A 13,728-nucleotide genomic window follows, 5' to 3' on the forward strand; every position below is an offset into this window, starting at 1 on the left:
AGAATACCTCATTGTACAAGTCAGCTTTCCATTACAAAGGAAAGGAAGGTGCTGATCTTTACTTTAATATTAATGCATCCAAGTCATGGTTGGCGGCTGTCCTCTCTCTCTCTCTCTCTCTCTCTCTCTCTCTCTCTCTCTCTCTTTGTGACATTGCTTGGGAAAGAAGTTTTAGGAGCAGTACTAACCAATTTGGAAAAAAAGAAAAAGAAAAAGAAAAAAAAATACACTAACCAATTGGGCATACAGGGACATGTTGAAAACATGTTGGAATTCGAGGGTTTCGTTCTTGGAAAAAGATCCTCTCTCTAACATGTTGATCACCTAATTAGGCATCGGATGGTTGGAGGACTTTGAAACATGAGTCCATGTGTTGGGGTGCGTTTTCGAGCCCTTTGAGCAGTTGGATGCCTGATTAGACATCCAACGTGTTGGAGAGAAACCGGATACCTCCACATATACTCTCATCTAGGGGTGTCAATCGATCAGGATGGGCCAATCTTGGTCTGATCTAATTGGGCCTAGGGGTGTAAAACCCTTGCACCATGAATATCCATTTACTTAAACGGGCCTAGATTTGGGGGGGCATGGTATGGTTTGTAATTGGGCCAGTCAGTGTCGGACTTTAATCAGACTACCTTAAAGGGCCTTTAAACGGGCTACGGACCTACTTAAGTCTAAACGGGTTCTAAACGGGTTCCCCCTAAAATCCGTTTTTAAGTGGATTAAATATCTAGAAATCTTCCATTTGAACATAGTAAATGTCACCCAAAAACTCTCCACAATTAATCATATATGAGATCATGGTTGTTTCTTACAAAAAAGAAAAAAAAAAAAAAATAGAGATTATGATGAGTACCAAAGTAATTGTTCTCCACAAGAATTGTCTACCCTTTATTCACTTCCTATTAAAACATCTCAAAAGACCCTATTTGAAAGTTGGATGTAATACCATGTTCAACATCATTTATACTAGATTTTTTATTACAAAGTCTTTACTATTATTTTGTATTAGCAGTGGTAAAATAGGTATTTAGGCAGTGATGAGGGTATTTCTCCCCAACCACGGCACGGGCAAGGATTGTCCTGACCAATGCTGCACCTCGTTATCCCATCAGGCCATGCTACCACCTCAGCCCTTTATCACGCCGTGCTGCCACCTCGGCCCTCCATCAGGCCGTGCTACCACCTCAGCCCTTTGTCAGGCCGTGTTACCACCTCGCCCTCCATCAGGCCATGCTACCATCTTGGCGCTCCATCAGGCCGTGCTGCCACCTCGGCCCTCCATCAGGCATGCTGCCACTTCGACCCTCCATCAGGTTGTGCTACCACCTCGACCCTTTATCAGGCTGTGCTACCACCTCAGCCCTCCATTAGACCATGCTGTTACTTTGGCCTTCCATCAAGCCGTGTTGCCACCTTGGCCCTTCGTTAGGCCATGCTACCACCTTGGCTCTTCATCAGGCCATGCCGTCACCACGGCCTGACGTCAACAACAAGGTTTTCGAAAATGTGCTTTCGTCCGCCTCGGCCTCTCCTCGTGCTGAGCAGCCACCTCAACCTCTCCTCATGCCAACCAATCGCCTTAGCTCGACCGACTTGCCACCTTGGCTCGGCACAGTCAAGTAAGGCACCCAGAAACGTGCACACATCCACTCCTACATTCAAGGGACGTGATCCCTGATCACAGGGGCATGACTCTATCCACTGCACGTCACCAGAGGCATCCACCCCTCTCATGACTTGCACCTCCGAGATCAAAGGGGAATATTCCAAGAACATGCCCTGGAACTCAAAATATTCCCAGAATCACAGAGCCACTCCCGTCAAGGACTCTAACAGGACTCTCCACAAACGCCCCTCCTCTTTCCATCAGCAGCCTATAAATACCAAGGTAAGCCTCCATCATAGAGGATCGATCAATCACTTCTTTTACTAGAAAAGCTCTCTTGAGCATCTACTATGGAAAGATCTGACTTAGGCATCGAAGAGTCCCCCGTTGGGTCAGCCCGGCTCTCCCCTGTCCTTTCTTCTGTGCAGGTCGGCTGGAGCACTAGAAACTGTAGGGAAGATCATCCAGTCAATTTTTACCGCATCAGACAGTTTTAAAGGGGTTGGGTCGGTTGGGCTAAATGACTCGGTTCAAGCGGGCTTCTTAAACGAGTGGGGTAGGTCAGACGCTCGATGGGCTAGTAGCCTGCATTGTAAACACTCATTTTAGGCCTGACATGTTTATTAAACAGACCGGTTCAGGTCGGGTCCTAAGCGAGTCAGGCTCTGTCGGTCCTACCGATGCAGATTCAGGATTGACAACCCTACTCCTTCTCATGTCTCTCGAATACTACCCAAAAAAAAAACTAGAATTTGAAACCCATAATGGAATCGACTAACAGAATCTGTAGGAACGACCTTTGCTCCTACCTACATAAAAGGCATAGATAATTGTACTATGTTTGTTTGTAGGGGAATATGGGGTGGCATGTTTAGGGAAGTGAGACTGATAAATTAGTGGAGACTCAGAGATATGGGGGAGATGAGGGAGACCAAGAGAGCAGAGACGTTTATAAAACTCTAAATGTGTTTTCTTTTTCCTTCTTCGCAAAAAGAGATTTATTCATTAAAATGTGAAGAACGCATACTTGTTGGAATACATGACCTGTCCAACTATAGAAGAATTGGGTTATACTGTTGTACGTGTCATTTATTTATTTATTATTTGAAAATAAAATTTCATTCAACCAAGGGATAAGGAAAATCTGATAAATACAAGCCTTTGCCATACACATTATTGACAAGACCTTCCTGCTATGAAGGGGGGTAGGCAACACCCATGGCCCGCTAATCGGCTAGCGGGACCGCCATCCTGCCTGTCGAGGCGCTGCACCAGTATTCTTTGGATTAAACTGTGACAGAATGCAAGACATCGTACACCAACAGTGACAACATTTAACAAATTCTAGCTATAATTTAGATAGACATGCATTGTATGGTAAGTATTTGTTTAAAAGATCTATAGACAAATTATTAAGTTGAGTGTTCCCTTGAGTGCTGGGAGGACAAGATCATGATCAGCATCTGATCCCCATAGCTTCAAAGTAACGAAAACATTGCTATAATTAGGCCTTGTTCGAGAGCTTGGGCTATGGCTTGGTCGATGAACCCCAATCGATATCGATAACTAAATCCATGGTTCCAACAAACCTGATTTAGGGCCGCATAAGTGGGTTACACACCTGTGACTCAGCATGTTTTCCTTTCTTTTCATGCGATACTATCCATCTACCAGATAAAGAGTTCCACCTTAAGTGATTACAATGGTTAACAATTTACTAAAGCCAAATCATTTCATGTCACTAAATTTTCCTTTCCAAACCAATATGTAATTGGAATATTGGATATTACAAACAGACACAAACACTAACTATAAGTAATTTGAACTAGAAAATACACTAAATTCCAGCTTCGTTTTTTTCCTAATGAAGTAAAACTACTAAATCTACTTCTAGCTTTATTGTGATCACTACAATTCCTCAACTTCCCTTGCCAACTCTGATACCCCTTGAGGTTCAGGCCCTCCATACAATAAAGGAATTCTTTAAAACGTAATTTTTAAACCAAGCAACTTCATACTAAGAATTATTATATTAAAAAAAAATTCAAACTAGTAAAACTTATTTACATTTAACCAAATCTCTCTCTCAAAGTGTGTGTGTGGTGGGGAAGGGTATTCTCTATTAAAATCATGCTTTTAGGTATTGATATCAGATCAGTTGTAGCGATAATATTGTATTATATCGCATTAATATCCGTTCATATTAATACTTGATCGATCCAGATCAGGTATCAGTTTTAAAACAGGGGTAAAATAGTAAAAAGAAGCCTTTTGTTTTTTAAATAAAAAATGAAGTAAGAATTGACCGATCCGGAACTAAATCCATAGTTCCAACAGACTTGATTTAGAGCCACAGAAGTGTGTTACACACCTGTGGCTCAGCTTGTTTTCAATTCGTTTCGTACTATCCACCTACCATATCGAGAGTTCCACCTAAATTTCATGTCCCTAAATTTTCCTCTCTAAGCCAGTAAGTAACTGGAATATTGGATATTGCGAATAAAAACAAACACTTAATATTTTTTTTTTAATTATTATTTTTTAAAACTTAGAAACAGTCTCTTTTGCGAAGCAAGCGGTAAGGCTATGTACACTTGCCCTTCCCAAACCCTGCAATTGTGAAAGCCTTGTGCACTGGGTTGCTCTGGATGAAGTTAAACTAAATTATCTAAAGAAAATCACTAAATCTATTTTTAGCTTTATTGTGGTCACTACAATAATATTCCTCAACTTCTCTTCTTTGTTCAGTGACCCTATCTAAAAACAGAACGAGAAATCTTACAGGGTTAAGACCTCCTCATCCCAAAGTTCTTCCAATGACTTGTAAGGTCCATTTGGAGAAATAAACATTGCTCCTGAAAATCCCTTCCTCTGTGGAATCTGGCTTATCTTATCCATCTCTTCCTGGGTAAGTTCCCAATCAAAGATTTGGAGATTTTCTTTCATCCTCTCCTTGTTGAAGCTCTTCACGATTGGAATTGCTCCTTGCTGATATACCCACCTCAGTGAGATCTGTTAAATAATAACTAAATTAATCAAAATATCACATATTTTGAAAAACCATTAAATTTAAAGCTTCTTCATTCCTTTCAGAAAATAAATGCTAAAGTGGTTTCATTTCATACCTTTGCAATGGTTTTCCCCTTAACCAAGGCAATATCTTTGAGGATTGGATTTTCCATGACCAGAGAAGAACCCCAGACAGCTCCATATGCTCCCAGAGGAGACCAGGCACCGACATGGATTCCTTTTTCATTGCAGAAATCTCTCAGCTTCTTCTGTTGCCATGAGGGATTCATCTCCACCTGATTCACAGCTGGAGGGATGGTGGCATATGTTAGAAGCTGGGAAAGCTTCTTGCTTGAGAAATTGCTGACACCAATGGACTTTGCTAACCCTAACCTGCAACACTCTTCCATGGCTTCCCATGTCCCTTTCATATCAAAGGGAAGTACGTCCTCCTTTGGGAAAATGATTCCAGTTCCTTGTTTCAACCTTACAGGCCAGTGCACCAGATAGAGATCCACATAATCTAATCCCAGTTTTCTATTAGTACAGCATAAAACAAATTCTAGATAAGCCCTTTAACAAACAGACTCTGAGAATGGAATGGAATTGTAATTCAAAGATTGGTAAAGAGAGAGAATTACTGTAGTGTTTCTTTGAGTGCTGGGAGGACAAGATCATGGTCTGCATCTGAGCACCATAGCTTCGAAGTAACGAAAATATCGCTACGGCTATCGGTTAGGCCTCGTTCGAGCGCTTGTGCTATGGCTTGGCCAACGAACTCTTCGGTCTGGTAGAAAGAAGCAGTATCGAAGTGCCGGTAACCGATCTCGATTGCATGGACTAGAGTAGAAGTGAGATTTTCAGGGATAGTTTCGCATCCTGTTCCGAAGCCTATCAATGGCATTCTATGGCCAGAGTTTAGGACTACCTTTGGGATCATTTCCTTTTCCATTTCCAGAGTATGAGAGTTGCTGAAAGAAAGGGCTTTCTTCTCTTGCTCGGACTGAAAGGTTTGTTATCACTTACATATATTCTTTCTATCTTATCTTGCTTGGACGGAAAGTCTTGTGTCACTTTTACGGTGCCCTTTATTTATTTATTTATATATATATATATATATGGGAGAGAGATAGGTATATCGTCGATATTAAGTATGTTAGTGGATAACATTAACAGGAAAACATGATGGAGTTTCATTAAAAAAGGATATGAAGATCATTTCAGAAAAAGGAAAAAGAGAGATAGACACAATGGGTGCTAGCATATATGATATCGACAGTATACCTAACCTTTTTCATATATATATATATATATAAATGGTGAGAGAGAGAGGGGGGGAACACTATAACTACTATTAATGACAAAAAGTCATGGTCCGGCTGCTGTAATAGATTACCTCATTGTACAAGTCAGCTTTCCATTACAAAGGAAAAGAAGGTGCTGATCTTTACTTTAATATTAATGCATCCAAGTCATGGTTGGCGGCTGTCCTCTCTCTCTCTCTCTCTCTCTCTCTCTCTCTCTCTTTGTGACATTGCTTGGGAAAGAAGTATTAGGAGCAGTACTAACCAATTTTGAAAAAAAAAGAAAAAGAAAAAAAGTACACTAACCAATTGGGCATACAGGGACATGTTGAAACATGTTGGAATTCGAGGGTTTCGTTCTTGGAAAAAGATCCTCTCTAACAAATTGATCACCTAATTAGGCATCGGATGGTTGGAGGACTTTGAAACATGAGTCCATGTGTTGGGGTGCGTTTTCCAGCCTTTTGAGCAGTTGGCTACCTGATTAGACGTCCAACGTGTTGGAGAGAAATCGGATACCTCCACACATGCTCTCATCTAGGGGTGTCAATCGGTCGGGATGGATCAGTCTTGGTTCAATCTAATCGGGCCTAACGGTGTGAAACGCTTGCACCATGAATGTCCATTTACTTAAATGGGCCTAGGTTTTGGGAACATGGTACGGTTTGTAATTGGGCCGGTCAGTGTCGGGCTTTAATCGGGCTACCTTAAAGGGCCTTTAAACGAGCTACAGACCTATTGAAGTCTAAACGGGTTCTAAACGGGCTCCCCCTAAAATCCGTTTTCAAGTGGATTAAATATCCAGAAATCTTCCATTTGAACATAGTAAAGGTCACCCAAAAATTCTCCACAATTAATCATATATGAGATCATGGTTGTTTCTTACAAAAAAGAAAAAAAAAAAAAAATAGAGATTATGATGAGGACCAAAGTGATTGTTCTCCACAAGAATTGTCTACCCTTTATTCACTCCCTATTAAAACATCTCAAAAGACTCTATTTTATTTTATTACAAAGTTGGATGTAATACCATGTTCAACATCATTTATCATAGATTTTTTATTACAAAGTCTTTACTATTATTTTGTATTAGCAGTGGTAAAATAGGTATTTAGGCAGTGATGAGGGTATTTCTCCCCAACCACGGTACGGGCAGGGATCGTCCTGACCAATGCTGCACTTCATTATCCCATCAGGCCATGCTGCTACCTCAACCCTTCATTAGGCCGTATTGCCACCACGGCCCTCCATCAGGCCGTATTGCCACCACGGCCCTCCATCAGGCCCTCCATCCACCTAGGCCCTCCATCAGGCCGTGTTGCCACCTCAGCCCTTCGTCAGGCCATGCTACCACCTCGCCCTCCATCAGGCCATGCTACCACCTAGGCGCTCCATCAGGCCGTGCTGCCACCTCGGCCCTTCATCAAGCCGTGCTGCCACTTCAACCCTCCATCAGGCCGTGTTGCCACCTCGGCCCTTCGTCAGGCCATGCTACCACCTCGGCTCTCCATCAGGTCGTGCTGCCACTTCGGCCCTCCATCAGGTCGTGCTGCCACTTTGGCCCTCCATCAGGTCGTGCTATCAGCTCGACCTTCCATCAGACCATGTTGTCACTTCGGCCCCCCATCAAGCCGTGCTGCCACCTTGGCCCTTCGTTAGGCCATGCTACCACCTCGGTCCTCCATCAGGCCGTGCCGTCACAGTGGCTTGACGTCAACAACAAGGTTTTCGAAAACGTTCTTTCGTCCGCCTCGGCCTCTCCTCGTGCCGAGCAGCCACCTCAGCCTCTCCTCATGCCAACCAATCGCCTCAGCTCGACCAACTTATCACCTTGGCTCGGCACAGTCAAGTAAGGCACCCAGAAACGTGCACATATCCACTCCTACAATCAAGGGACGTGATCCTTGATCACGGGGGCAGGACTCTATCCATTGCATGTCATTAGAGGCATCCACCCCTCTCATGACTTGCACCTCCGAGATTAAAGGGGAATATTCCAAGAACATGCCCTGAAACTCAGAATCTCAGAATCACAGAACCACTCCCCTCAAGGACTCTAATAGGACTCTCCACAAACGCCCCTCCTCTTTCCATCAGCAGCCTATAAATACCAAGGTAAGCCTCCATCATAGATGATCGATCAATCACTTCTTTTACTAGAAAAACTCTCTTGAGCATCTGCTATGGAAAGATCTGAATTAGGCATCGAAGAGTCCCCCCTTGGGTCAGCCCGGCTCTCCCCTGTCCTTTCTTCTGTGCAGGTCGTCTGGAGCACTAGAAACTGCAGGGAAGATCATCCAGTCAATTTTTACCGCATCAGGCAGTTTTAAAGGGGTTGGATCAGTTAGGCTAAATGACTCGGTTCAAGCGGGCTTCTTAAACGAGTCGGGTAGGTCAGACGGTCGACGGGCTAGTAGCATGCATTGTAAATGCTCATTTTAGGCCTGACATGGTTATTAAACAAGCCGGTTTAGGTTGGGCCCTAAGCGAGTTAGGTTATGTCGGGCCTACCGATGCGGACTCAGGATTGACACCCCTACTCTCTTCTCATGTCTCTCGAATACTACCCAAAAAAAAACTAGAATTTGAAACCCATAATGGAATCGACTAACAGAATCTGTAGGAACGACCTTTGCTCCTACCTACATAAAAGGCATAGATAATTGTACTATGTTTGTTTGTAGGGGAATATGGGGTGGCATATTTAGGGAAGTGAGACTGATAAATTAGTGGAGACTCAGAGATATGGGGGAGATGAGGGAGACCAAGAGAGCAGAGACGTTTATAAAACTCTAAATGTGTTTTCTTTTTCCTTTTTCGCGAAAAGAGATTTATTCATTAAAATGTGAAGAACGCATACTTGTTGGAATACATGACCTGTCCAACTATAGAAGAATTGGGTTATACTGTTGTACGTGTCATTTATTTATTTATTATCTGAAAATAAAATTTCATTCAACCAAGGATAAGGAAAATCTGATAAATACAAGCCTTTGCCATACACATTATTGACAAGACCTTCCTCGCTAAGGAGTAAACAATCTAGCTTGTTTTTCACTTTTACTCCATAGAAATATAGACAAAAGAACATAGTATAAATAGATAATGTTCTCTACTATTTGCCGAACTGCCAAATGTATGTTTGTCTCTATAATTAACAAATATACGATCAATTCATGACAATCTGATTCCAATAGTAAAATTCTTGATATGGTTCGAGAACACCTCCAACAAACCGCTTCTAATTGCCTTGCATCAACTACTGAGGTGGAGTTGAATATTTTCTTCTCAGACATTGCAAGTCGAACTTGACCACTAACTCTGTATGTTGGTACAAAAAAAGTATAATATTGTTCGCAAATCAAGTGAGTCACATGGTTAAGATTGAATCTTGTTTTATCTAAATACAATATATTTAATATAAATAATACATGGGAAAAGTGTGTTCCCTCGTCACACGGCTCTTATGCCAGTGTGGAGGCCAATGACTGGATGCACATGGGCATCAACAATTTTTTTTTTAATTTTTTCTTTTGGGGTGGGAGCATCACTTTGCTCCCCTTTTGGGTCTGTTGCAGGGCCACGAGCAGGGAGCATTCATTATCTCTCCTCCATAAATTGAAGATGAACTTGGAAGTAAAGGGTATTCTTTTGATTTCTCTCTCTCATTGATTTGTTGAGCATTACCCTTTAGCATGCCGATGTGGCCCACTAGTTGGAGCTCAAATTGGCTACAATGAACAGTGAGGTGAGTGAGCTTCCAACGGTTGGGAAGGCTTGGCCATCTACCCCAGCCGTTGGATGCTCACTACACTTCACTGCCTCACTGTATAGACGATTTTGAATGTCAGTAGTTGATGCAAGTTGAATGCATCAACTACTGATAAAGTCTTAAGGGGTTGTTGTACCTTGAAGGTTGATTCATAAGAACCCGATTTTGCACCATAGTGGGTGACTACGATCTTAAAGAGTGACCGATGGCATGCCTCATCCCACCCTAAATCTCATTATTAATGGAAGCGTTGTATTCACAATAGGCTTTCGTGATCATGTGGCTGGTTCTCATACCGTGCTAGATTTTATTGAAGCACAAAACAGAAGTTTTTTCTCTCAATACATTGATTCTGTTTACTACACTTCATCTCCTTTAAACCATGTAGCTATAGTCAATGCATCCACTTCAATGATGATGCCCTCCAATTGGCCGTTAAGGTCCAGCTAGCAAACTTGAACGCTTCTTTGGGTGCCCTTAGCTCTGCTATTGCATCCAATTCTGTCCTTGCAAAAGTGGAAAAGAGAACATTTAGCCAACAGGCAATCTCCTCTGTAGTTTCTGAGAATTTTTAAAGGCCCCCATCTGTGTCCAGCATAAGGTAACCTAGCCTAGCTAGGAAGAGTCCATTTGGGAATTGTCCGAGCTTCAATTCTGCCCATTGACATATATTTCATTGGTCATCTGGATTAGCTACATGGAGTGGTGAACTTCACCACCAAGTAATTAAGGACTAAGGACCAGGTTTTTCTAAAGCCATTACCCATTTATGGGGGCTTTAAATGCACACATGGAGTATCATGAGGGTTTTTTGGGAAAAGAATTAAAAACTTATAGGGGTTAGAATAATTCTAGAGTGATGAACTCCACCACTTGATGAAGGAATTGAAAGTTTTGTCCTTTAACAAATACAAAGAGAAAAAAAAAAAAAAAAAATTTGAGATTAATATAATCTCACTACTACTCCTCAAGTTCCCTTCTTTGTTGTGTGTCTGTATACTGAAATGGGAGTAGAAATCTTACAGTGTTGGACCTCCTCATCCCAAAGTTCCTCCAATGACTTGTAAGGCCCATTTGGAGAAAGAAACATTTCGCCTGAAAATCCCCTTTTCTGTGGAATCTGGCTTATCTTATCTACTTCTTCCTGGGTAAGTTCCCAGTCAAAGATTTGTAGATTTTCTTTCATCCTCTCCTTGCTGAAGCTCTTCACAATTGGACTTGCTCCTTGCTGATATATCCACCTCAGTGAGACCTGTCAAATAGCTATACAGTTTTGTAAGAATAGCTTAACTTGCAAGACCTGATTAGGCCTCATTCCTTTTAGAATATACATGTTGGAATACCTGGGCAACGCTCTTCCCCTTAGCCACCGCGAGTTCTTGGAGGATTGGACTCTTCATGACAGCAAAGGAACCCCAATGAGCTCCATTTGCCCCCAGAGGAGACCAACCACTCACATGAATCCCCTTTTCATCACAGAACTTCCTCAGCTTTCTCTGTTGCCATGCAGCATTCATTTCCACCTGATTTAACAAAATTCCATTAATTTGCAGACATCACAAAAAAGCATATCTTGTATGGATTTCATATTACCTGATTCACGGCTGGAGGGATGATTGAATAGGTTAGAAGCTGTGAGAGCTTCTTGCAAGAGTAGTTGCTGACACCAATGGACTTAGCCAGGCCAAGCCTATAACACTCTTCCATGGCTTCCCATGTCCCTCTTATATCAAAGTAGGGAAGGATATTCTCCTTGGGGAAAGTCATTCCAGATCCTTGTTTCAATCTCAAAGGGATATGTATGAGATAGAGATCTACATAATCTAGCCCAAGTTTCCTATAGGATACAATAAAACAAATCTTATATAAGAAAATAGAAAAACTAAGTGTGTTCTAAACAAAAGAGCTGTTGAGATAATAACTTGAGTGTTTCCTTGAGTGCTGGAAGGACAAGATCATGGTCTGCATCATCTCCTTGTAGCTTGGAGGTGACGAAAACTTCGCTACGGTTATCGATCAGTCCTCGTTCGAGTGCTTGGGCTATGGCTTGGCCGACAAACTCTTCGATGTTGTAGCTGGAAGCTGTATCGAAGTGCCGGTAACCGAGCTTGATAGCACTGACTATGGTAGAAGTGAGATTTGAAGGGACATGGTCACTGCCTGTTCCGAAGCCTAACAATGGCATTTTATGGCCAGAGTTCAGGACTACTCGTGGGATAATTTCCTTCTCCATTTTGGGAGTTATGAGAATGAGAGTACTAACTGTAAGAAGGAGAGCGAGGTTTTTCTTTTGGACAGAGGTATGTTATAGTTTTTAGGGGAATATATAATGCAAAGGCAAAACCCTATTTCCTACTGATAAAGGGAAAAAGAATGCTATTTGATATTATTCCATACATTCGCATGCACGAAAAAGTGTAGTTCGTTTGTGAAAAGATGTCCATGCCCTTGTTCCCATACTCTACTTCGTCATTTGTTTGGGTTTAGGAAACGTTATTAGAATATTAGGTAAGCATTCTTTAATCCTACTAATAATGAAGCCAAGGTCAATGGATGTATTCTGATTGACTCTTCTCATCCAAGAATATTTTTCTTTTGGCAGTTTTTTTTTTTGTAGCATAGTGAATCAAGGACGGGCTAGATGTCATGTGACTCCCTCTCTCCCATTCTTTACCGTAATCTCTGGAAAACTTGGTCCAATATTTTTAATTAATAAAAAATTAAATTATTAGAAAGGGAAAAAGTTACAGTTGTTGGACCACATCCACATGGTTGCTTCGACCATGGAACTAAGGAAGGTCCCCGTTTCTAATATCGATGACACAAAGTCAACCTCGGCAGCAGTATTGTGATAGATTCTTCTTGCCCAAGAGCCTTTTTTTTTTTTTTTTTTTATTATTTTTTTTTAATGAAAATTTTCAAAAATAAATCCAAGAAAGAGTTTTACATTATAGGAACAGGAAAGTCCCAACTGACAACAATATTCTCTTGGGATGTGAATATTGTCACTATAGATTGTGAGACAACAAAAACTCACGAGGTATCTAGCCATCTATATATTAGTTATGCACAGAGCCATATGATGAAATATTGATTTCTCGGGTTTTAAAATTAAATCTTCTTCCTACACACAAAAAATCATATCTTCTTTTATGGTGATCATCGTTGATTTCCATTGTTAGTTGTTAAGGAGTTGGAATCAAGGTTTTAAAATTCGGAGTTGGTCTCAATCGATATTGATGGATTAGATCGGTATCGATTTGGATCAGATAGATTTATCTTGTTAAAAAAATTGATGTTTTGGATCATTTTACCCTTATATGTACATATCTTACCAGTGGATGGATATAGTTCGAACTAATATTGGGGATCAGATTAGACTGATACCAATCCAATCCAACCGAGCCTGGCCAATCCAATCCAATTTTTATAACTATGGTGGGAATAGAACCTCAAGGGGTAGCTTAGTTGGCAAGAAACCAATGCTAAGGAAGGAAAAGATCATGAGTTTTACTCTTCTTCACCCCTTAAGGCCAACGGTACGAGGTTTCATGATCCTCATAGGTCTCGGTCTTTCCTCATTCATGTGTGTTGCGAGAATCATCTTTGGGTTTTGGTTTAGTAGCAATAGGGAACATGTTAATTGTGGTGTCACTACAAGAAAACACGTTTTTGGAGACGGAAAAAAAGCGTCGCAAAAAATAAAAAATCATCACTAAAAATAGAGGTGACGGTTAATTTTCCGTCGCAGATACTGCCGCAGCTAAAAATAGGCGACGGGAAAACATGGGTGGTTGGGAAAAGTAATATTAGTGACGGAATTATATTTTCCGTCACCTAATATATTTTTAACGATAGCAAATGCCTTTGCCTATAACTATATAAATAACAGACGAAATTCATTTATAGCAACCATATAAAAAAATCCGTCGCAAAAAATGTATATGCCAATGATAATTATCCGTCGCCTAAGCCTAATAATAACCTATTTATAGCAACGGTATAATAAAACCTGTTGCCAAATATAAAAA

General features: G+C 41.2%; 2 protein-coding genes across 4 annotated transcripts; both read right to left on the minus strand.

Moving 5' to 3' along the window:
* Positions 1-2,461: 2,461 nt before the first annotated feature.
* Positions 2,462-5,694, minus strand: LOC122068754 (methylecgonone reductase-like). Of its 3 annotated transcripts, none has more exons than XM_042632638.1 (4): positions 5,263-5,453; positions 4,738-5,144; positions 4,395-4,624; positions 2,462-2,903 (listed from the first exon to the last, which is right to left on the minus strand). In XM_042632638.1, exons 1-4 carry the CDS (start codon positions 5,306-5,308, stop codon positions 2,786-2,788), a joined length of 801 nt encoding a protein of 266 aa, XP_042488572.1. In that variant the 5' UTR covers positions 5,309-5,453; the 3' UTR covers positions 2,462-2,785. The 3 variants fall into 3 exon arrangements, with proteins under 3 accessions (XP_042488572.1, XP_042488569.1, XP_042488570.1); XM_042632635.1 differs by having other exon boundaries at positions 2,525-2,903; positions 4,738-5,158; positions 5,263-5,694; XM_042632636.1 differs by having other exon boundaries at positions 2,527-2,878; positions 4,738-5,158; positions 5,263-5,692.
* A 4,287-nt stretch (positions 5,695-9,981) lies between these two features.
* On the minus strand, positions 9,982-11,979 carry LOC122068734 (protein REDOX 2-like). The gene is made up of 5 exons (XM_042632614.1): positions 11,620-11,979; positions 11,291-11,534; positions 11,041-11,220; positions 10,721-10,949; positions 9,982-10,198 (listed from the first exon to the last, which is right to left on the minus strand). Coding segments are annotated over exons 1-5 (966 nt in total). The 5' UTR covers positions 11,931-11,979; the 3' UTR covers positions 9,982-10,196.
* Positions 11,980-13,728: the final 1,749 nt, after the last annotated feature.

Source organism: Macadamia integrifolia, unplaced genomic scaffold (assembly GCF_013358625.1).
Source record: "Macadamia integrifolia cultivar HAES 741 unplaced genomic scaffold, SCU_Mint_v3 scaffold456, whole genome shotgun sequence".
Lineage (NCBI taxonomy): Eukaryota > Viridiplantae > Streptophyta > Magnoliopsida > Proteales > Proteaceae > Macadamia > Macadamia integrifolia.

What these genes read in the sequence shown, in the direction of transcription:
- LOC122068754 (XM_042632635.1), bottom strand. Translation starts at nt 5,573, where the DNA reads ATGGAAAAGGAAATGATCCCAAAGGTAGTCCTAAACTCTGGCCATAGA. An exon ending in AGGGGAAAACCATTGCAAAG is followed by an intron (nt 4,625 to 4,737) that starts GTATGAAATGAA and finishes ATTATTTAACAG; the next exon opens with ATCTCACTGAGGTGGGTATA. An exon ending in GATGAGGAGGTCTTAACCCT is followed by an intron (nt 2,904 to 4,394) that starts GTAAGATTTCTC and finishes ATTCTGTCACAG; the next exon opens with TTTAATCCAAAGAATACTGG.
- LOC122068734 (XM_042632614.1), bottom strand. Translation starts at nt 11,930, where the DNA reads ATGGAGAAGGAAATTATCCCACGAGTAGTCCTGAACTCTGGCCATAAA. An exon ending in GCACTCAAGGAAACACTCAA is followed by an intron (nt 11,535 to 11,619) that starts GTTATTATCTCA and finishes TGTATCCTATAG; the next exon opens with GAAACTTGGGCTAGATTATG. An exon ending in AGGGGAAGAGCGTTGCCCAG is followed by an intron (nt 10,950 to 11,040) that starts GTATTCCAACAT and finishes GCTATTTGACAG; the next exon opens with GTCTCACTGAGGTGGATATA.